This window comes from Ammodytes marinus (assembly GCF_949987685.1).
Source record: "Ammodytes marinus genome assembly, chromosome: 7".
In the NCBI taxonomy this organism is placed as follows: Eukaryota; Metazoa; Chordata; class Actinopteri; order Uranoscopiformes; family Ammodytidae; genus Ammodytes; species Ammodytes marinus.
Genome location: NC_137211.1, coordinates 7,983,017 through 8,007,487, shown reverse-complemented (window position 1 = coordinate 8,007,487; position 24,471 = coordinate 7,983,017). Strand labels below are relative to the sequence as shown.

Sequence of the window (24,471 nt, the reverse complement as noted above, 5' to 3'; positions counted from 1 at the left end):
GGAGCAAGGGCGGGGGGTTGTTGATGGGAGACGGGCACATATTTTTTAATATATAATTCTTATCTATAGCCTATGTACAACTGAAGTCAAAGCGGGAGGTGTACTTTTTCTGGGCTCCGCGGGAAATTAATCTGTTAATACATTTTTCGTCATTCATTCATTCATACAAACTGATGAAGGCTATAGGCTACCACTGAATAGAAACGCAGCCGTCAGACGCACGCCCATCTACAAACCAATCAATGTCCAGTATAGGGAGATGCAGTCCATAGGTACGTCGTGGAAAGTTCTTTAGTCCACTGGCCAAACTGCAATGTGAAACCAAACCTAAGCGGATCAAATCCACACAGTGGACCAAAATATTGAACCTTGGTTCGGAACTTGGTCCGGACTTTTAGGTGTGAAAGCACCCTTAAACACCTTTACATGTCAGCAGAACTATGAAATGTTGATACTGATGGTTCTACAATGGATGAAGGTATATACTTGTGTACAATGAGCACTTTCCACGGGTTATTGTCTCCCAACCTGCACCTTTCTGTTTTGGTTCACTGTCATCGTTCTATTTCTGTGACTTTCAGTGAAAAGCTCGAAAAAGAGTGCTGGACACTGCATTACATTCACTGAAGTGATGTACTGAAGTACAAAATGTAGGTACTTTCCTTGAGTCTTTTCTATTTTCTATCCTGTTACATTACATTTTGGAATATTGTACTCTTTACACAGCTTCTGTTACTAGTAGTTACTTTACGAATCAATATTTTTCCATAAAAAACCCACAAAGAGCTTCTGTAATATGCTGTTTTGTTAATCATGTAACTACCCAACAGTATATACAGGAACAGCTGGAATGATCATTTGAATACGCAATTAATTGACTGACAGAAGTCTTTTATTTATGTATTTTATATATATATTTTTTTTGGCATTTTTATGCTTTATTGATAGTGTAGAGACAGAGTTGAAATGGGGCAGAGAGGGGAGTGACATGCAGAGAACGACCGCGGGCTGGAATCGAAACCGGGTCCGCTGCTGGCCGAGGCCCATGGGGGGGCGCCCTACCAACTGAGCTAAGGGCGCCCCACAGAAGTAATTTTTCACATAGAAAATGTTTCATGGTTCCAGCTTCACAGTTGTCAAGACTGGCTGCTTTTCCTTTTGTTTATTTTCAATTTTTTATTTCTATAACAGTTTGTCATTTGGAGTTTTGTATTGTTGGTTAAGAGAAAACATGCCTTGTTTTATCAGTGTGGTATTAGACATTTTAATTAAGCAGAGAATCTGAGTACACTCTCTACCACTGAATTTAAAAATTCTGTGTTTGCATGGGGGGCATGTGAGCATCCTAGTCTCCCATAATTGCTTTAACTATGAAGTCAAGAAACCATCTTTTTATATTGAGAAATATCATGGTAACGTGTTTCAACTTAGCAGCAATATACTAAAACAGCTCCCTTTTTATCCATCCAAGCTGTGTTTGGCAGAGAGCAGCAGAAAATATCCTCTTAGCCCTTCTGTTTGGGTGACTCATGAGGCTCCAGAGAGTCAATGGCAGGTTTCAATTAATACAAGAAACAGCATTAAGGTCTAAGAAGGTCATTCTACCATATTGATTGTTTTTTCTACCACTGGGGACAGCTTTAGGTACTGTGGTCATTTAGATCTAACTACAAGATCGGTATCTTTAACTGTAATTATCATCCAATTGTTGTTCCTTTCTCATTTTGATGGTTTCACTGTCCACCTCTGTTTAAACTAACATTCATTGCTTGTCCACGTATCTAGAAATAAGATGTGTTGAGGGGTATTATGTGTTACTGTGCATGATGCAAGACTTCACTGAGAATTCAGAGATGTCTTCTATGTTTATGAGCCTATTAATAACATTGTTGTCTCCAGCATCTAATCGGTTATGCACATTTATCATTTGGTGAAAATGTTCAAATTAAATTAAGCCAGCCATGAGTCCATGAACTGTCCCTGACTAAAGGCCAACATATGCAGGAAGAACTGTTATAATGCAATGCACCTCATCACAGTGCTGTGCTACACTGCCTTTGAAAAATATAATTAATCTATTATGTTAAAAGTGTGAAATTTGCCCAAGCTTGAGCAAGTGTATCCATGGTGTTCAATGTGTTGCTTTAGCTTGTTAAACAGACAACTTGAAAAATGTTGCTGTTAGACTATCTGTAGTAACACTAGAAACATCCCGGCCCATCTTAATGATGTGAAACTATAGAGGTACAAGTCCTCAGGCTTAAAGCCAAACAACTCATTGTATATTTTGTTAAAACAATTGCATCAGCTTTTAGTTCTAAAAGAGTGCATGCAGTTAGAACTTAGAACTGGCACAAACAACTAAACATTTTTTGTTCAGGCTCAAAATGGCACTAAGGAAAAGAGCACACTTTGTAACTCGCTCATTACCGACCGGATATGTGAATATGTGCTTTTAACTATTTGTTTTTTTAACTGGAGGATTCTGAATCATAATATTCAGCTCTTCTTTTTTTTAAAGATATTTTTTGGGCATTTTTATGCTTTAATGATAGTGCAGAGAGACAGAGGTGAAATGGGTCAGAGAGGGGAGTGACATGCAGAGAACGTCCGTGGGCGGGAATCGAACCCGGGTCTGCTGCTGGGCCCGGCCCAGGGGGGGGGGGGGAGGACGCCCTACCAACTGAGCTAAGGGCGCCCCTTCTCATTTGCATTTCTTTTCTATATTTTTCTCTTTTGACTATAAAAAAAATACTGTTAACTGCCATTAACAGAATATGCAAAAACTGTGGGTCTGTTTTAGTCATTAAGTCTGTGTGGAAATCATGGTTAAACCAATCTACTCTCACTGAAAACTGTGAAAACTGAAAATTCTTTGGCCACTACTTTATACTACTCTTATATTTAATCTTTGAAATGATTTAGAATAACGGCATTCATAAGGTATTACTTATGAGTGGTACTAAGAGTATAGTCGTAGTATTAGAAGAAGTATCATTCATGGTTTAGTGGTTGTCAACAGTGGTAGTAACAGGTATAGCAGTGGTAGTTGTAGCATTGGTTTGATTGAAACACCTCCAAGCCAAATCTGTCCTCTACACAGGGAAAATCAGTGCTGACAATTACACACATGCTGAACAGGCTTTCTCTAACAGCAATAAATAAATGTCAATAGAGTGGCACAGATTCACTGAGCTGTTGATCAAGAAATAGATATACGTCACGGAAACTGTGAATGCGTTCTAATTACAACATGTTTTTCTATTTTATTTGCTTTCATGAACCTCCTGCACCCTAACGTGTAGCATTGTTTTCGAGTGTACCGCCCACCGCTAAGTTAAAGATTTTATTTTGTGTCACAGATCACTTTGTTCATTTCCACAGCACAGCTTAAGTCATTTACTACTATAATGTATCTGTCATTTTAACATAAAGGCCAACAGTCTGTTTGCGTTGTAGTAGTACAGATAAATTTAATGATTATGACAAAAAAACACTCTGTTCCTCTTTCAGCTGCATTTCCAATGCCACAGGCCCTGCATTTCTATGAGGCTTTGCGGCCATCCGGCTCCATTCACCATATGGCCTCAGACTTTCCTACCAGTCCCAGTCAGCTCCCTACCCTGTGAATGTGAATGACTGCTGTATGTTTGAGGTGGTGGTCGGAGGGGCCGTAGGCGCTGAATGGCAGCCACGCTTCCGTCAGTCTGCCCCAGGGCAGCTATGGCTACTATGGTAGTTTACCACCACCAGTATGACTGTGTGTGAATGAATGGAACCTGGAACCCTGTAAAGCGTCTTTGAGTGCCTTGAAAAGCGCTATATAAATCCAATCCATTATTAGTGGTCAGTTCTCAGATTGTCAATGTTGCATTGGGCATCCTGAATCCAAGTTATATTGAAGTTGTTTTAAAACTTTTTTAATGCCACTCGGATTGAAATTCAAAACTTTTTCAACAGAAACAAAAACTATAGAGACAAAGGACATATTATAGGGACAATTTCTGTGTAAAACATGACTTATTTGGTCATTGGAAAAAGTTAATTAAATATTAAATAAAAATAAATGTATTTAATTATTTGGTATCTCACCATTTTATTATAGGACATTCAAAATACAAAACTAAAAGCCAATAATAATAATATTTATAATCATGTGTAACTTAAATGTCCCAATTTGACTATATTGGATCATCTGTGTCAAGTTAATGCAAAAAAACATTCCTAAATTGAAAAGAAAATAGGATCTGTAGGAACCCTGTTGGTTGTCTGCTTTTGAGTCCTTTTCCTTGCTGCCTTGTACACACTCTGTGACATTCACAAAGTGATATGGCACAGTATGCAAGTATTAACTGCATGTGGGTGAACCTCATCCACTCATTACTAAGCCTGATTTCAAACCAGAACAATATTTTTAATTAGATCAGCATAGTTCAATAACTTCTATAGTTAAGATGAGTATGACATAATACAAAGTATCTCGCTATGTGTTTAATAAATCATCATAGCTGCAGCCATTTTGCACATGATTCATGGTGTCACCCATACAGTGCAGGTGAAGAGCTTCCTCCCCCCCCCCCCCATGAGAGATTACAACGGCCCTCAGAAGCCAAAACACTATCAATCTGTCTCATCTCCAGTGGGCATTCATTATCTAGTTATCAATGAGTGTCCAGGAGAGGTTCCTCCTTGTGTGACAATGATCAGCAGGAGCGGCTTTAACACACTTTCCAGAAGAAAGAGATACCTCTGACAACAAAAGTGATTCACCTTTTTGAGACGCAAGATATCTTTGACCTCTCTGTTGGTTTAGCTTTTATATAAGAAGTATTCCTGGAAGAAATGGGAAAACTAGACAACTATCCATTAATGCATTTGGACTTTTATTCTTTACCCACTATGCTTTTTACTGGCATGTTTTTACATAGACACAAACACAAATGTCATAAAAAGGTATACAAATTAAGAAAGGACAGATGTGTTCTTTCTTTTTGCCCTTTTTAATTCCCACTCATGACCAAAGAGTACAAAGAGTATTACAAACTTTATTATGCAGCCAGTTGTGATTAGCTCAACTTTTAAGCTTAAATATGACGGTCCTTTTGACCAGGACTTTAGATGAGGAGCTAGGGGCTCTATTGTGTTAACAAAAAAAGAAAGACCATTATAATCCTTTGTAAGATCAGTCATACAGCCGTAAACCGCTATCACATTAGACACTCTGCTCCACTGCTGGAACCATACTGGATCTCTATTGTGCATGTTGCATAGCAACTGCATCATCAGCAAGTAAATATTCAGCAGCATCAAAAACATAAACTTTGAATAACACTAACTCCATGTTGCCCTGATAAATATGATAATGTTAATGAAACCTTAATGGTGAGAAATAGTGACTCAAACCATACTACGCTGTTAAACTGGAACTGCTATGCTGCTCTACCAGCACTCCTTATGTGTTATTTTCTAAATCAAGCTCATAACGTAACTCTTGCTGATCAGCTCCAAACGTCTCCCATTGCGGTAATTACAGGAGAACGGCACATTCAATTTCCTTACATTTCCCATGATCCTCTTGAGGCGGATTCTTTACAATAATGACATCATCCCTAAGCAGCTTGAAACAACACACCTGTCTTCTGAGGTACAGTGTGTTTACTTGTTGTTTTACTCTTGTAACACATCGACAAGGAGCTACAGAATCCAGTCTGTATACGGTTCTTATTGCAAAAAATATATATTCATATGCTTTAAACTGTTTTTGGAGTTGGTAGATTGTACTTCATCTGCCTTTTCCAACATAACATAAAGCACTTTCAATAAATGATCGCAACCTCCAAATTTTTCTGGTTGGTGTAGTTATCTACAGTTGAGCAATCAAATCAGTGAAACATTTTATTTCCACAATAGGCATATTAAACTGCTTTGTAGGTTTTTATTGAACCAAATACAAACCAAACTCATTGAAAGAATAATGCTTAAGCTATATACATCTCCAATCCAACAGTTAGTCTATTAATTGGCTGGTCTCTCAAACTTTGGTGAAAAGCACTAGTCACATGTAATATGCTGTCACATACGCTATTAAAGCTATTCAAATCCCAGAGCTTTACATCCAAGTCACCATTTTGCTCCAGCCTTTTTGGGGGTAACACAAGGTCTGAGCTCCCTTTGCAGTAGCTAGTATATTTTAAACTATGATTTAAACATTGTCTAGGAAGCACAGTTTTTTGAGTAGGATGGCACTTGAATGTTTACGAGAGATCACAACTACATTTCACATACTAAATAATGATGACCCTTTGGTGAGTAACCCTGAAGCTTTGTGAAGTATCCATATACAGCGTATGACACTAAACAGAAAACACACACAAGCACTCGTTCTAAAAGGACTGAAACAACAGCATGTTGTGAGCAAATGCCCCTCCGTTTCGTCACAGCATTTCACTAATGCTCAGCAGGGTGGAAGTGAGAGTTGGCAGCGTGCTCTGCCACCACAGGACCTACATACAAGCCACTGTGTCAGCCCTGCTCCACTGAAGTCTCTAGAGACCAAGCCAGTGAGATACTTTGGGCCCCAGATAACTATAAGCTCTAGAGGTGATCATATGACCTTGACCTCTGGCCTTAAAGAGAGGTAAGTGAAGATAATGTATTTACTAAATCAATATCCTATTTTTGTAGATTCTACATCGAGCCACCAAACTGCTGAATGTGATGCAACCTCAGTGATCAATGAGCAAAGAATATCACTGTTGAAACACAACACTTTTTAAATATGATGCGAATAGTCTCTCTAGCACCAATTATGAAGAATGGGCACAAAAAGCTACAACTGTTTTGTAAGTTGTTGTTTATTTTTCTTTGTGTTGTATTGCTTTGATATCAATTTTCCAACTCAGATATCATATTGGCAAATTTTAAACATCAGCCCATTCTTTTACAATGGGAAGGTGATGAGAACATCAATCAGTCTTTAATGAATCAAGTTTGATAAGGAGATGATGTCAGAGCCTCTTATGAGCAGGACTGCGACAAGGCTGCAAACACTGATTGGAGCACATGTCCCACTTTTGCAGCTTTAAATATTTTGAATATATGAAACAGCGTTAGATTAGGTAATTAAAATATCCATCATGTGAATACCAATAGTATTATGTCCTGAGGTACTTTAACAAGGGGGCAGGATCCACAACATCAAATAGAAAATGTAAACTATTGCTCCAATTGGCTTTTTACTGTACAGCAAGTATGGATCCATCAGGACATCCTCAATGGGTATTTGCTTCCAGAGGTGAGGCACTGAAACCTATATTGCAGATATAAATACAATGGGTTATTGGCTGGTCTATTAAAAAGCCAAGTTTACACCACTTATTCATTAATTTCATAGATGGTGTCTATTATTTTTTTGTGGCCTTAATAAACTACTGCGGCAACCAACCTTGACATCATTTACTTAAATACTGTGTGTACACTCATTAGAAAACAGTAAGCTCCCAGCACGGATGCCATATATCAAAAATGTTGCTTTCCATAATTCTCTTCCTGCAATTGATTTTCCCCTGACGCAAAGCAGCAGTTAATAGCTAAAATTACCAGCCATGCCGGTGCAATCAGTGTGAAAAGGAGGGCCACCACACATTTAAAACGTTTAAAAAGAAAGTATTAAAAAGGTCAACAGCCAGTATACTACATGCTGCGTGATGAGGCACATTGTAACTAAGCACCTCTCTTAGCTGTTCAACCGGCTTGTCACAGAGTAAGTATTTGAATTTTCCATCACAAATGTAACCCTAGAGGCTCTCTTCCTGTTTATGTTACGCTATCTCCAGCTATGACTGTAGCTGGATCACTGTGCGCCATATGGCAGTGGGTTTACAGTTTGTCACGGAAACAGGCATGCAAGTAATGTGAAATAAGGTGGTGGAATAATATTACTTTTTAATTGATAATTAATATCAAAAATGTGAAAGGGACTGATAGAATCCAGAAATTGTGATAATTTATAAATACTCTTCTGACTGTCATTCCATCTTAATTACCATATAATGCTGTGTTAGGGAAGGCAGACTGGTCAGTGTGTTGTGTGTGTGAGCAAAAAATAGAACAGTGTGAACACGGGCTAGTGCGGTCACAAGATGACAAACATGTGACAAACAAAATGTTGCAAATGCCCAGTGACACACATTGAGTACTGTTGTGAGGTTTTGTGGTGTAGCAGCAGCTGTCACATGGAGGTTACTGCACTTTCTCTGAGCAGACGTGAATGTGATCATTGGCTTACATGACCACTTTTTGACCTGTGACTCCAGCCAATCCATATCTCGTCTATTTCTACTGTGACTTCTCTAATAAGAAATGTGTTAAAAACTGTTTTTAAAACAATGCAAATATCAACCTCATCTCTTTAGTCATGTGTGCTGCTGCACATATGACATCCACAATGAAAGCTAAAATGAAGCTTTGTTATATTCTTACTTAAAGAGTCCATTAAAATTAAGCTTCTAAAGAGAAGGACATGAGTCTGTTACTTTGTGGGAAAGATTATTCAAGTCAGTTGCTGGGGTTGTGAATGCCCTAGCCATAAGTTTAATTATATAGGCCTAGCCTAATAGCCCAAATCCCAAATTTGCCTCAAGGGACACGTCTCTGTCCTTCAACCCTCGATTAGGATAAGGAAAAGCTCGTACTCTACTATGGCAGGATAAGTCCACCATTATTGTGATTGCTACTGGAAGTCCACATATACTCTGCACCAAACTTACAAGTTGGAGGGAGATGCAGTTGTGTGCTGACTCTTAAACAAGTTGTTTTTAGCAGCTTAATTCAGGTTGAATGTAAGCAAATCCCACGCACATCTATGAAGAGGCACAAAGAAGACAAGGATGAAGTTGCACGGACAAAGAGGTGTAAAGCTTGGCTAAATCTGTGTTCAACACAGTGCAGATTAATCCTTCATAAGTGTGCATGTCCCTCTTGTATGTGTGATAGGCTTTGAGATTGCAGAATAGCCTACCCTACTCAATGCTTTACTGAGAACGTGACACACTGCCTATGGCCAAAATTAATACAAAATCTTAGTTATTGGTTACAATTAGGCTACAGCTGCGTTTTACAGCGTTTAATATTTGTCTTTTCTAATAATAGGCCTACCCCTCATAGAAGCTCTGTGTAATTGCCATTCATAAATGATATTCCAGCACAAGGATGTTGCCAGAAAAGACCTTCCAAACACTGCTAAGTAGCCTATAACATAGCCTACTACAGTATGTTATTGCCACTGTATAAATCAATCTTTCCATTACGCCACTTCCTCAGCTGCATTCGCATTGCATGCAATTTTATTCTAACGCAAGTGTCAAAATAGGTCAGATTTTCACGGAAGGTCCCGAGGAATGTCCCATTTTTAGTTCAAATTAGTGAATTTACTTTCCAGTCTTGTCGGTAGAGCTGCTTGGTATTGTAGGACACCACCCGTTTGGAGGAATTATTGCTGGTTTTTTGTTGTTGTTTATGTTGCTGTTTTTCCTCCTTCACACCTAACAAGAGCGAGATTTATCACATGTCCGTCTGTCATTGTTCTAAATCAGCTGTGTGAGTGTGGCTCTTATCTTACCTCTCACAGCACGTTCAGGCTCATTGTTCCGGGATATGGAAACCACTCGCCTTGACTCCGTTATAGTGGTTTGTCTCTCCAGCGATTTTACATCCACAAAAACTGAACAGCGTCAGGAGAAGAGCCGACAGCGTCAAGTTAAAGGAATGACCTGCGTAATGAATGATGAGCCCCGAACCACCACCACATCACCAAACGCAGCTGCACTCCTCTCGTGTCCTGTTGCCCTCTTTGACTCATTGACAAAGGGGGCGGCGAGGGGTCTATGACAAATTATCGACTAGTTCTGAAGAAAGAAAGAATTTGAATAAAGACAAATGCCAGCTTCTTCACCAATAAGCGTGAGGTCGACGAGCGCTAGATAGACCGGCTAATATCGGGGAGAATAATGAATCTTTCCTCCATTTCCCGACACACTGGCGAGGCGAGCGCGAGCGACGGAGAGTCATAATTGGAGCGCGCGCCCGACAGCAAAGGCTCGTTCGCGGGTCAGACGCTCCGGTGGCCGTGGGAGTGAGCCGCAATAAGAAATAATTCATGGAAAAGAGGTCGGCGTTTTTACAGAGCAGGAACTGTGCTCTTGCGTGTAGCACATTTGCGTTTAATAAAAAATTAATTAATAAACAAAAAGTAATTTTGTTCCTGCAACCTATGAATGGACATGAAGGCACTTTTTTATTGAAATGTCTAAATTCAGTGACTTGTTGATTGACTGACTGCACTGAGCTTTGATGTAGAAAATAAGAGGTATAGCTTTGATATCTTACTGCTGACTAGTGCATTGAACATCCCATAGGCCTATGTATCAGTTGTATTAATGGATGATATTTTCTCACGTTATATATTGTACTCCCTTCTATGAGCCCTTTTCATTGACATTAGAGGACTTGTTATGTAAGGCTCCTCCCTGGATAATTCCAGAGTGACTTCTCCTTCCTCAGGGCTCAGAATGTACCCAGTGAGAAGACGAATCAGCCATAAATAAAGAGGATGGGGGAGACACAGAGGATCCCTGGTGCATTGGTCATTGCCACAATTATAACGATTATTTTCATTCTCACTCATTTGATGGATGGTCCAATGAGTGGTGGTGCCCTTTTTCCCATTCATTGAAACAGATAGGCCTAAAAACACAACACCTGGGAGTCCTTGCATATATATGTCCATGATGTTCAGCACAGAAGTGTCTTAAAAAGAAAAGCTCCTCCAGATGCTGAGGCAGGGTAGGACATTTCCCCTGAGCTTCACAGCTGATCCAGTCAATACTGACCTAGGGCCACACTGCAGCATTCAATTTAGCATTCGTCTTAATATTCAGATCACAAACTGGGACTGCAATAGAAAGAACACATTCTGTCTAAATAAAGCTGCAGATTTGCCCTTATAATATTTTTTTTATAATCGTACATATTTAAAAAAGGGAGAGATTTTTTTGAAGCCATTTTCAGAGCCTTCAGAGAAAGCTTTATGGATAAATGTAATTCCATAAAGCTGGACTTGATACAATATTACATTTTTTCTCTTTTAGATTTTCTGTTTCAACTTTGACCTCCTGCCATAGCCTGCAGTATGCTTTATAAACCAGTGTGCTATGTCTTTGGTACGCCCAGTAGCTATGTTAAAGTAGTACGATTAATAAAACTCTGTTTGGCGTCAGGGTCCCAAAAAACCTTGTCATGGCTTATTTTGAAAATACTGTAATGATCAGCTCCCTGCACATTCTGTTGCTTGCAATTCAATTGGAAATGTTAATGAAATGCTAATAGCCTTACATTCCACTCTAATTACTGCACTCCATAAATGGTTAAAGGCACTGGATCACCCAAAATATAACAACAACAACAACAACAACAACAACAACAACAACAATAATAATAATAATAATAATAATAATAATAATAATAATAATAATAATAATAATAATAATAATAATAATAATAATAATAATAATAATAATACGGTAAAATAAGTGTTTTAAATATTTTGGATAAACTGGGTGTTTGTTTAAAACTCAGCTTTTTCTGTTGTTCTCCTTGTTGGACTTTGATGTTGACCCGTGTCTAATGCTGACACCGCGTGCCCTGTTCTCAGCAATTCAATTAAATGTCTCAGGTTACATCATTTTCTTTTAACAGCCAATTTAAAATACTCTTGTTCTCTTCCATGCCAGTAAAGTCATGATTTACATGGTCCACATCAAAGCACAAAGCATTCCCTCTTGAGGCCGATTCAGTGGTCACAATGATTTCGCTCACCCAATTACTGGAACAGCAGAGATGGTTCTACAAAGAGATGTTACTTTGGAAGCACGAAAACTTCAAATGCGTAATTTAGCTAAACATTGTTGAAACAACCAAAACACTGGGTTGTGTTATTGGGGATGGCATCCAAGATACGATGGAAGAGATGAAAAAGGGGATTCAAGAAGATTGAAACAAAGATATCAAGTCATTTGAAGAAAAAAAAACAATTAATTCAAAGCAGGAAATGGATATAATGTTAATCAAGCTGGAATACATTGAAAATCAGTGCAGAAGGACAAATTATTTTAAATTGATTCAGTTGAGAAAAATACTGTAAGCCTATCTTATGTTAATTATTTGGATAGAATGTGTGCAAATCTATAGTGATGGAAGAAATGAATATCCTTAGTCCTAGTGGCCTTTACTAAATATTGTCCATTAAAGCTATGATGCGTAACTTCTGACGAGTCCATGAGTAATTCTGAGTAATAACAACAACACTGTCTGCACATATGCATAAGGTAAACATTCTGTTATCGCACATGGATTTTATTCCTTCTGCTGTACGTCCATGTTTTTTCTTAATAGTATCTACTGAAACATTTCTTGGATGCTTCTTGGGATTTTTCTGAGCTCCTGTGCCAGTGTCAAGGGGCGACACCAGTTTAGAGAGAGTTTTGTGGAGCTGAGGCTTGATCAACTTTGTGTCAACATATTTGGCAATGGCTTGAATGTAACCCGCATTCATTTATATGACAAGTTACGCACTAGTATAGCTTTAAGTAAGAAGTTTATTTCTTTGGCAGATGTTGTACTTGTAAACCTACAAGACTTGAGGGAAAAATGCCAACTGGTTAGTTCTGTATGCTGATGACTTTGTCCTGTGCTTTAACAAAATTAGTAAAGCTGAGAATCTGCTTGCACAGAAGAGAGCAGCCAGATTAGTTCTCCATTGTTCTTTCCATGCTAATGTGTGTGAGATGCATAAAGGATTATCGTGGCTAATTGTGAAGACTAAAATCTTGTCTTCTGTGATTTCAGCAAAATTATGATTTTGTGGTACACCACACTTATTTTGCAAATGTACATTATGCAAATGTAGTCTGTTATGGTGGCTTGTTTTTGTACTTCATCATAGGTACATTAGCTGCACTTGGGGAGGAGAGCTTGTATTTGTTAAAAGAATCAGACAGTCTATCTCTAGCTTCTACTGTGAGATGTTTTGTGACCTGGAAGTAAAAAGCAGCAGAAGGCATTCCCGCCCACTGGCACCGGGCTGCCCCCACTCTCACCGCCAGCTCCACGATCACACTTCACACACACACACACACACACACACACACACAATAAAAAAAAGAGCAGCTCAAATACTTGACACTGTTTTGGAGGTCCTGTTTATGTGCTTCCTTCTTACGGCCTACTTTTCGCTACCTTTTTAATCTCTCTGCGTTGAGCAGGTTTATGTGCCCTAGATTCAGAGGTAGCCTAATTTCGTAGTACTCCACGGTACATTCCCCTGCGGCTGAGAGAAAAGGAGGTTCCGGGCCAGACAAAGTACGGCCCATCACCTACTCCTCTGCAAGGAAAGCCCTGCTGGCTCCAAGCCCAGATAACAGAACCTAGGACTCGTATCTCTGCTCTGTGAAGGTGTTCCAGGAAGCACAAACAAAACAACTATTTCAACCAAAGCAGACATTGAGCTGTTAAACAAGTGGCATTGGCGGTATAATGGGCACACACACACGGTTCAGGTTTCCGTGTCCGGTCTCATGTGTGGAAGTAAAGGCCTCCGCTGTCAGAAATGACTCATGATGGAGACCAGGAGAGAAAATGCAAAGCGGGTCACTCTGTAATGAAATCCCAGAGTTTTTCCTCAACTCCGCTTCCCCTTATCGTTTATCCCTCCTTTAGAGTCCTTGATGGTTTTTCTCCTGCACTGGAGTATCATTCATCTTCCTAGTGGCCTCGTCAGTCTGTCTAAACTGAAATACAGCAGTGAGAGGGCGGCTAGTCCCCTAATTTAGATGAGGAGACATGAGAGGAAAAATGAGATCAGCTCTTTGCCTTCATTTCAAGTGCACCTTCCTCTGGTGCCATTGTCTTAAGATATTGAATATATCTAATGATATATTTTCATTTCAGGTCTGTTCTCCGAACATAAGTAACCATGGTTACCATATTGTGTCTCTATAGGAATAAAGGCCAGCTGCAACCAGCTGAAATGGCCGTATACAAAGCGATGAACATTGTTGTGTATGAGGTATAATTATACGGTTCTTGAATGTTTTCCTAAAAGGGACAGTGAGGCACATCTGTGCTGATGATGCAGCCAACTATACATTAGGTTTTTCAATAAGCTCTTATTTCCCAGAGGTCTTGTCTTGCCATCTGAGATGGATCCTGTCTCCCTGTATTGTGTTTTCCCTCCTTGCGCTCTCCTCCTCCCACAAGATGACTTCGACTTCACCGAGGTTAAAAATAGATACATCCCCCGGTGCAGCTCCAGCCTTACTTGATTTTCATGGGGGAAATGAAAAGCACACATATTGGACGGACCGAGGGAATAAACCATAACAATGCAGTTGCTGTCTTTGTAAAAAGGAACAGAGAAGGAGCAAAGGTCCAAACAGAAAACCTGCAGAGCTCTCTTCATAGATCTTGCACACTGCTTTAATCTTTTAATTAAACTTTTCTTTATTTTATTTTTTTATCTCAAATTAGTCCTCGCTATCTGTTGCACAGGATTGAAACCTGCCTATTACTTTTACAATCAGTTTTCAGTCCAAGAGGGTTCTCAAAACCCAAACTAAAAAAAAACAACCCTCCTAAATATTTGATCAGGAGATTTTATGCCAAGTTAATAATATGGCCTTAAGGATATTGATTTATCATTGGCTGCTGACCTCGATTCATCCTTCTGATCTTTCTTGGTGCACACATGAACAAACCCACGGAGATGTGTGGAGAGAAAAGATTCCCATGAAGACCCTTGGAGAGGGAAAGGAGAGCACGGTAAGGCAGAGCACATGCTGGAGTCACAGTGTGACAGACAGGCAGAGGAGGAGAGGAAGGAGGGGGGAAGGGCAGGCGTGGGAGGGATGCAAGTTGAGTCAAAGCCCCCCGAGCTCCCCTCATCCCTCTGTGAAAGGCAGAGTGCTGAAAAGATAGATGGCGTGTGCCCTCTCTGCCAAGGCATGCCCAAGACAATGACATCATCAACATCAAACTTAGCAAGGACACGAGGCGAGAGCCAGCACTCACGCTTAGATCTTTTATTCAGTATTATTTGCTCACTTATTCATCATTTTCCTTGCGCTCAGACAGTGGCTTTGCACTTGAGAAAGAAGTCTTCATACTTAAACATACTGAAATAAAATAGCACTCTCTTACTTCAACACAGTCAGACTTTGCATCTACAGGGATCATGAATTGTCTTCATACATCAATAGAAATCTTCGGCAAATAAAATATATACTCTTACATAAATATACAGTACAACTACATGTGTGGACACTTAAGTGAGCACAGGAACAAATAATAATCATAGGCTTAGGTTAAACAGGAGGCTACAATTACATTTGTAATCCCTTCATACTGTGTGTGTTGTGTGGGGTTGTTAGGTAGTAGTACTGTTGTTGCCTGTGGTTAAATAATTCCGGTGAGCAGGGGCGTCACTGCAGGCGCTCCTTTTCTGCGAGTCTCTTTGCTTTATTCTGGAGGTAACGGGCTTTTCCCTCCTCGGAACGTCTCTGCTCCTCCTCTCCGTCGATCTGAGGGAAACAGAAAGCGGTATGTTCATCAGTCACACATGTTGTGCACTGGAATGTTTCCCCTGTTGTTATCATATCAACCGTGGGCATGCAGCTCTGATCTAATCAAAACATTTAAAATTCCTTTAACTGCACTCTACAATGAATTTCAAATCTTTTCTTAAGCAACATTTTGGTCCGTCCGTGACAAGGTTACTCAACCTAATTGGCTGATTTTTATAAAAATGGATCTAAATAACACATCCTTATGTTTACATACTTTTGTTTTGTTTTCTCAGTGGCACCTTCAAGCCCCGTGGAGAACAAATCTCCTCTCCCTCCCTCACCTATCTCAGTGTGGCTGCCTGTTTGTGGGAGGAAGCACTTGCCAGCCTGAACAGTTAATAAGCCTGCCTGGCAACCTCGTGACTTAAACAACAATACCACCACCAGCGACTGTCAACGCTTCCTTTTTTGGTCCTGCCCACTCTCCCGCTCCCTCAATTCTCACCCTTTTGTAATGGAGCTTGGCACTGTGATGTATGCGAGCATGTTCACGTACATTTATATGTTTGTGTTTTTGCATGTCAAATACACGGTACAAGTAAATACTAGTGTTAATGACATGTTCAGGCAGAGGCTCCTTGTTGTGCATCCTCCAGGTGGTCGTCACATTCAGGAGCCATTTCCACTCAGCAGCACTCTGGGCACAAAGCTGACAGATGGCGCCTTAAATTTATGGAGTGAGCTGGGTGCTAACACATATGACAAAACTTAGTGCCAGGGGCAAGCCCAGGGATCCCTCAGATGTTGTGAAAATAATAAAATAGTGACACTAATCTACAAACACAGGACTAGTGGAAATATCATCTCTGTAGAGCAGGCTCAAGAGCATACAGCTGTATTGTAGGTGTGTTGTTGCTTCATGCTAGTTATGTAACAGTCGACGGCTCAGTCAATGTTGCTTCTCAACTGAAAGTAATGTGTGTTTCCAGTTCACTGATTTAAAAAACAACATAGGTCCAACATTTTCATATATTTTCACAGAAAGGCTGTTTTTAGACAATGCAATGTATTGACAGTGTAATGTAAAGTTAAATTCCTTGTTCCAAATCCATAGACATATACAACCAGTAACTGTGGTATCTTGTTCTAGTGTGTTAATGCTACACAGTAAATAATCCATGGATATAAAATTCCCAAAAAACAAATAGTCTAAACACCTTAAAAGCCTTCACATACTACAAGGAATGTTGTATATATGTTTCCTTTGTGTTGTTGAGGGGCAAAAAGTGATGATGCAATTTTTTATATATAAAAAGATATACTAACAAAACCTATTTAAGTAGCATATTTATGGGGTGTTGCAGTAATAAGTCAGTCTTGTTTTGAAGTGGTTACTAATGGTTATCACACCATGTTGGAATGCAGACAGCAACACAAACAAGGCTTGTATTATTATTAATATTATTATATGTTGGGTAATCCAGTGCCTTTAACCATTTATGGAGTGCAGTAATTAGAGTGGAATGTAAGGCTATTAGCTTTCATTAACATTTCCAATTGAATTGCAAGCAACAAAATGTGCAGGGAGCTGATCATTACAGTATTATCAAAATAAGCCATGACAAGGTCTTTTGGGACCCTGACACCAAACAGAGTTTTATTAATCGTACTACTTTAACATAGCTACTGGGCGTACCAAAGACATCCATCATTTCACACAGCACACTGGTTTATTATGATTTCATTAGGAGCCCCAAACTGGCTCAAAAGGACTGCAGCTGTGCAACCACAGCAAAATGTAACAAAGAATGGAAAGATGGTGAGACTTCTTCTGACGAGTTTGAATCTGTGAAAAGTAATAATGTTAAAATTATTATTGGTCTGTTGTATTTCTTTGCGGTCGCCAAAGTCAAACAGCTACTTGATACAAGGTTTCACTGGGGAAAAAGATAAGAAGCCCAAAAAATGTCCTACAGCTTTCAAAGTATCTTGTAGGTTGGTAAGTAGTGAACATTTCATAATTTATGAATTGAATTGCTTCTGCGAGAAGCTTCAGGGGGCAGGATTGAAGCAAAGCCACATCTAAGTATAATGTGTATAATACTTACCACATCTAAGTATGGAATGCAAATCAATGCATTAAGAGTGCACACACAGTCACAGGAGGAGATGCGACCCAATAAACATACAAGCAAATGCACATACGGTAACATGAAAGCCCATGTCAATTGGAAGTTTCTGGTAGCCTATATTTGCTAACAATGTGGAACCTTTTATTCTTTTTGTTTTCTCAATCATATTCCTCTGCGCCCCACCCACTGTCACTCAGGCCCTTAAGGGCTTAACCATTATTTATTTACAGGTTTAAAACCATAGTGCATTACAGCTTGGCAGGGTATAATGAGCATATCAGTTAAAAGCAACGGTACACCTGGTTACTGCTAATGAAGTATGACAGTTAATGGCCGCGTTTCGCAGATTGGATCGTTCTTTGGGACCAAAGAAGGGTCGAAAGAAGGGTTCGCCTAAGAAGGAGCGCTAAGATACGGGTGTTTCCCAGATGCCATCTTAAGTGCCTTCTTTGGAGAACGCGTAAGATGAAGCGAAAGAAGGTACTTAGTGGGAGCTGTCCACCGCGGTGGTGCTGACACTGTGTGTGTGGCAACAAGTGTATCCAAGTAGTAATCAAGCCCATTAGTGCATATATACCCCGTGGATATAGGCACACACATGTGAGAGTGGAAGAAAGCGGCAGCAAAAGAAACAAGCAGGCACCGTCGTTTACCGCGGAGGAGATGGGCGTCTTAGTGGACGAGGTCTGGCAGCACAGAGGAGTTTTATTCGGGGGAACAAGGGGCAAAAAGAACATCACGGTGAAGAACCGTGTTAGGCAGGCCATAGCCGAAAATATGTCCCCCTCCAGCCCATGTGGCCTGCGTGACTGGCGTGCTTGAGGAAGAAGTGGCAGGAGTTCTAGAACCAACCTGACTTTGGCAATGTGGGTCAGCTCCATCTTACACTTCCGTCTTAGTGAAAGAACTTATTTCGCTAAGAACGAATCTGGGAAACGCATTCTTCTTTCACAGCGTTCTTAAGATCGCTCCAAAGAAGTATTTAGCTCCAAAGAGGCTCTTAACGAATCTGGGAAACGCGGCCAATAACAGTATGATATGTGGCCCTCGAAAAAAAATTGTGCTTTATCCTTTTAAACTTCATCCGTATGGGATTTCTCAATTACAGTAGGGTTACATTGAATTAGTTTGGTTTTGATTGTGTATCTTGTGATGGGAAAATGAATTTTTCACTCCCAATAAATCAGTTTCAAAGGACAAATTACCAGTTGCAATTTTTCTGCTGATTTAAAATAATGTCAATGTTATCTACACTCAACAAAAATATAAACGCAACACTTTTGTTTTTGCTCCCATTTTAACTTAAAGATCTAAAATTCATTCCAGATACACAATTGTACCATTTCTCTCAAACATTGTTCACAAATCTGTCTAAATGTGTGATAGTGAGCACTTCTGCTTTGCTGAGATAATCCATCCCACCTCACAGGTGTGCCACATCAAGATGCTGATCTGACATCATGATTAGTGCACATGTGTGCCTAAGACTGTCCACAATAAAAGGCCACCCTGAAATGTGCAGTTTTGTCTCACAGCAAAATGCCACAGATGCCACAAGCATTGGGGGAGCGTGCAATTGGCATGCTGACAGCAGGAATGTCAACCAGATCTGTTGCTCGTGCATTGAATGTTCATTTCTCCACCATAAGCCATCTCCAGCAACTTCGCACAGCCATTGAAGAGGAGTGGACCAACATTCCACAGGCCACAATTGACAATCTGATAAACTCTATGCGGAGAAGATGTGTTGCACTGCATGAGGCAAATGGTGGTCACACCAGATACTGACTGGTTCTGAGTCCCCAGACCCCCAATAAAGCAAAAAAATGCACATTTCAGAGTGGCCTTTTATTGTGGACAGTCTAAGGCACAGCTGTGCACTAATCATGATGTCAGATCAGCATCTTGATGTGGCACACCTGTGAGGTGGGATGGATTATCTCAGCAAAGCAGAAGTGCTCACTATCACACATTTAGACAGATTTGTGAACAATGTTTGAGAGAAATGGTACAATTGTGTATCTGGAATGAATTTTAGATCTTTAAGTCCATCTCATGAAAAATGGGAGCAAAAACAAAAGTGTTGCGTTTATATTTTTGTTGAGTGTATATGGCCATTGTCATTTTGTCATTCCAAGTTATCAGTAAAGAGCAGCATTAAGCACTGATGGATTTGACTTTTATTGAGCATAAAAAAGATTATATATGAAGCACTAAGCTTTTAAAATCCCTTCCTCCCACTTTTACAGTAATAGTAGAGGATGATGTTGTATGTGATCCATAACACGGGAGCACTCACATCTACAAAGCCTTAATACTGGTGTTTCATTTTTTTCCCTTGTTTATGTGTGCTCATTCATTTTCCTGTTTATACTATATGTACATTCCCGCTAGGCTGCACGTGTGCATGAATATGTATGCTGATGCGCATCACATTTGCATAACTCAATGAGACAATTCAATGATAGGCTCAAAATGTCCTTTTGCTGTCCCTGTGTAATTGGTATTCCAACAGTGGCTTCAGTATAATAACTATGATTACGCAGGGTTTCATCAACTAACTACTACTGTTGACTCTTCAATGCACAATATAAGAACTGTGCAAAAAGCAGTTGTGCTTGTTTTAAAGTGTCTCAACTTCATTGTCTTCGATACATTTCAGACAACAAGATCATTCTGAACTTAAATTTCTGAAATCATTTGAAAAAAAAATGTATCCCAAGACAAATGATACAAACTGTACCTGTACCATGAAAGCAGTGTTCAGGGGCAGTTTCTGAATGGAACAGGCTGGTGTCATTGGGTTTTTTGAAACTTTCTCTTAAAGATACATTTAAAACCTATTTGACCAGGACAATCTACAGCCAAGTAAGCTTCCCTGTGATACTGCTTGCATAATGGTGCTTTAAAATAAATACTTATACATTTTGTCTGGGCCAAAGTGAACTGACAGACCCGTCCCACAGACTGCCATTTCCAGTCCTAGAGCCATACTATTGTGGCTAACAAAGACATTTGTTACAGAAGAAGAAAAAACAAGAAGAAAAAATAACCAATGATATTCAATAGATTGCAAAGCAACATATGAAATGTCATCCACTAGGACCCAAGACAGAATGAGTCCTCAAGGCCTTGGCCTAACAGGTCAATCGGTTGAGGACTGTTGTTTCACCTGACATGCTGTTTGTCCATTAAGCGGACCGTTGAATAGAATGTGACAAACTAAATAGCGTAAAACCTGGAACAGGGACAAAGTGAGTAAAGGGGACTCTTCGGACAATGCCAGCAAAGTGCCAGAGGGATTCCTTTGTTTTGGCACTAACTGTTATTAGAGCGGGCACGGGGCACAAGTGAAACTGCCAAATGGCAATGTCTCGAAAGTAGCTCTTCGCTGTAAGAAGCTGGCTCGAGAAAAATAATTACCATCTGGACTCTGGCATGAGTCTGAGGACTAACCTACATGTTGACAGAGAGGGAGAGAGAGAGAGATACTGTACACTCATAGACAAAGGCTGACATTTCAGACAAAACTGAAAGGTGTTTCAATTGTCGACATGAAAGGAAACCTGCCAAGTACAATATGCTGGTTATTCCTGAATGCTGAAAGGACCCCTGTCTGTTAAGTCAGAATTAATATTTTATGCCGTCAGTTTTTTTTGACTGTAGTTCATTCTGTAAAGCTATCATCCCAAATGATTCAATGTTCTGGGCTTTATCACCGTTTGAGCAACAGTGGTGTTGTGTACGTGATAATATTATGTATGCAGCAGTCGTTATTGGTATTAATTAATGTATTGGTGTATTCTTGGCTTTTTTTCAACATATTGTATGTGATGAAAAGCAATAAATAAAAGCACAATAAGCCGGCATTGGATTTTTTATCAAATTAATTCTCACTGGACTCATGCACCTTGATCAAACAAGTTTGAAGGCCAAAGATGATTTTCAGAAATAAATGGACATCAACCGTGACCTAAAAAATACTCATTCAACAATGAAGGCTTAACATCACTTTCATATATTTTGGAAAATGTTTGGCCGTCATTTAAAGAATGAATCACTGGCAGGACTTCAACATAATTACGTACTTGTAATATATATATATTATTTTTTTCTTTCTAAAGAAACACTTTTGGGAATTGCCAATGAGCAAACTTAGAACCGAGGATTGAAACTCAGGACCTAGGCAATGCCTTAAAAAAATACAAGTGGTCAAGATCCTGTTTTGTCTGTATGGGTGAATGGTAGCGTTTGTTCTGTGAATGTGTATTATTAACACACTCTCACAGATGGATTATGCCATGTTGGTTATCGGCTGTAATTTAGTCAATAAAAGTAGAACATTAGAGGCTTCTATTCAGATTCATGAATATGATAGTAATGGAAAAACTGCTATTATAGATAATTAACCATCCTGTACTCATTCATGGACTGAGGCGCGATCAGAACAAGCGTTGGTGTTCTGTGGCTTGGCTTACCACAGAGTCAGACAAAATCGTCAACTCTGGCACGGGTGCAACCATTAACCCGTTGCTGATTGTCTTGAATGGGAGGCATCTAAAAATAAATGTGCATCTCTTCACGTGGACTACAGGAGGTTGCCATGACAACCGGGCTTGTTTTTTTGTCAAGAGGGGCCAGCTGAGTCTCTACCAGCAAGGAGGGGGGAGGGAGATTGAAGAGAAGACGGAAGGAAGGAGAGATATGAGAGTAGAAGAAAAAAATAATAATAAAGTAAAAAGGACCAAACCGACATTGTGGTCACCTGGAGGATTTAGTAATTAACTGTAGTCTTACTTATATATAAGGATAGCGGAATGTGCGCAGCAATCACCTATACATTCATATTCCACCAGCTGGTAATCAGTATTCACTGGCCATCGGCTGTGAATTCAAAGAGTTGACCTTCTGTACAAACCATTACACCATTAATATAATCAGAAATGAAAAAAGATACGTGTTGGTCAAAGGTGCTTCCAGGCGATTTAGTTTTTTTCCATGCTACATGGACATATATTATTTCAGTACTTTCCAAGGGGACTGCTGCAGAGCGGCAAGAGCTATCCTCCCTTCTGCTCATTCTGTCCGCTGTCCTCACTCCAGCGTTATCCACAGTACGCTAACATCAATGACAGGCCATCTAACCCCCCCCCCCCCCACACACACACACACACACACACCTCTCCAACCCCCTGGAGAGCGTAATCGGGAAAAATCTAAAAATAGTGAACACAGCAGGGTTACTCGAGAGAAAACCAGGAGGAGAGAATATGGAGAAAAGCACCTGTGTTTAAAAATAGCAGAGGCTGTCCTCGTGATCGGGCTATTTATAGAACACAACTGGAACACAATCTGCCACATTCTCATGAACATTTCATCGGTTAAGGTTTGGCACGATAGTTTCTCAATATGAACAGGATTCAGTGAAAAAAAGATATGATATTCGATGACCAGATGAAGATGATATAAGGCAGTGGTTCTCAAAGTGCGGCCCGCGGAAACATATCTGGCGGCCCGCATTGAATTATGAATTTTATAAAAAAAATAATAATAATAAAAATATTTTATACATTTAAAAAAAATTTAAAAAAATAAAAATGTATTGAAACGCACGGAGGGGATGCGTCCCCCGTAACAGTAAAAACAGTACAGGGGTCGAAACACTTAAATATCCCTCCTAATTGTTTATATGCATTCCCCAATTATTAATAATAACACCCCTACAGTGGACCATACCATCTTAAACTTGCCAACGTTCGGCTTGCCTCTGCCTCTCGTTGCAGACGGCTGGTCAGCCTCCCGCAGTGCAGCAGGCAGTGTAGTGGTCCCAATGTAACTTGTTAGATAGTGAGCTTGTAAAGCCCAATACGATGCACTTTCTCACCTTCAAGGTGAATTACATTGGGTTAAGTGTCTAAGGATGGATGCTAACATTATCTGGTTTCTAACTCTTTTGCCTAAAGTTTAGCTAACAAGCTAACGTTAGCTGGCTGCTGATAGCCATGGAACTATCTGCCAGTTGACTGCTGAGAGCACACCCTGTTTATTTCCAATGTATAGTGTCATAATAGTTAACACTGCTGCTGCATCATGAGTAGTGAGTCCTACAAAAAACACTCCAAAAGGTGATACGTTTTCAATGTGCAGAAAGTTTTGAACAATAAAGTAGAATAAATATTTGAATGCAATACAGAATGCCTCAGTGCCTTACTGATTTATATTCCATTAGATTTGCGTCAATGGGAGCTAGTTGTCTTTTACTTAACATGTCCACCATAAATGAATACAGGAGACACAAATTACTGCATAAAAATGTACCAGAATGCACAAAATGGAGTGTTTGAACCTCAAATTTTTTCGGGGGGACAACCCCCAGACCCCCGCTTTTAATGTTTAATTAATTAAAATGTGTTAATTACACATTACTGGATGAAGACCAATACATGTAAACTGTAAAGACGCAACCTGACCATTGAAATGATTTCATTTTCCTTCGGCGGCCCTCGGTCCAATGTTGGGTTCCTAAATTGGCCCTCAGCTATCAAAAGTTTGAGAACCCCTGATATAAGGGATAAGTTAGTATGAGATCTAATGAATAAGGAGGAAGAGAGAGTATGAAGGCGAATATTTCTTTAACATATAATTCAAGAGAACTTTAAAGTAATGGTTTGGGACTCACAATAAGCTTATTTAAAAAAATAAAAATAAAAATCCAAAACTGT

The 24,471-nt window shown here is 39.7% G+C and overlaps 2 protein-coding genes across 6 annotated transcripts in view; both read right to left on the bottom strand.

Moving 5' to 3' along the window:
• Positions 1-9,984, bottom strand: part of gpr153 (G protein-coupled receptor 153) — a 31,498-nt gene extending 21,514 nt beyond the window's left edge. Inside the window, exon 1 of the mRNA XM_080031558.1 lies at positions 9,620-9,984. The gene's annotated coding sequence lies outside the window, so the exon portion shown is untranslated. The remainder of the gene's footprint in view (positions 1-9,619) is intronic.
• Positions 9,985-15,003: 5,019 nt separating this feature from the next.
• The window catches only part of acot7 (acyl-CoA thioesterase 7), a 53,174-nt gene continuing 43,706 nt past the window's right edge, over positions 15,004-24,471 (bottom strand). For all 5 annotated transcript variants that reach the window (XM_080030497.1, XM_080030495.1, XM_080030496.1 and 2 more), the window contains one exon: positions 15,004-15,632. In XM_080030497.1, coding sequence (XP_079886623.1) covers positions 15,534-15,632 — 99 coding nt within the window. In that variant the 3' untranslated portion in view covers positions 15,004-15,533. The remainder of the gene's footprint in view (positions 15,633-24,471) is intronic.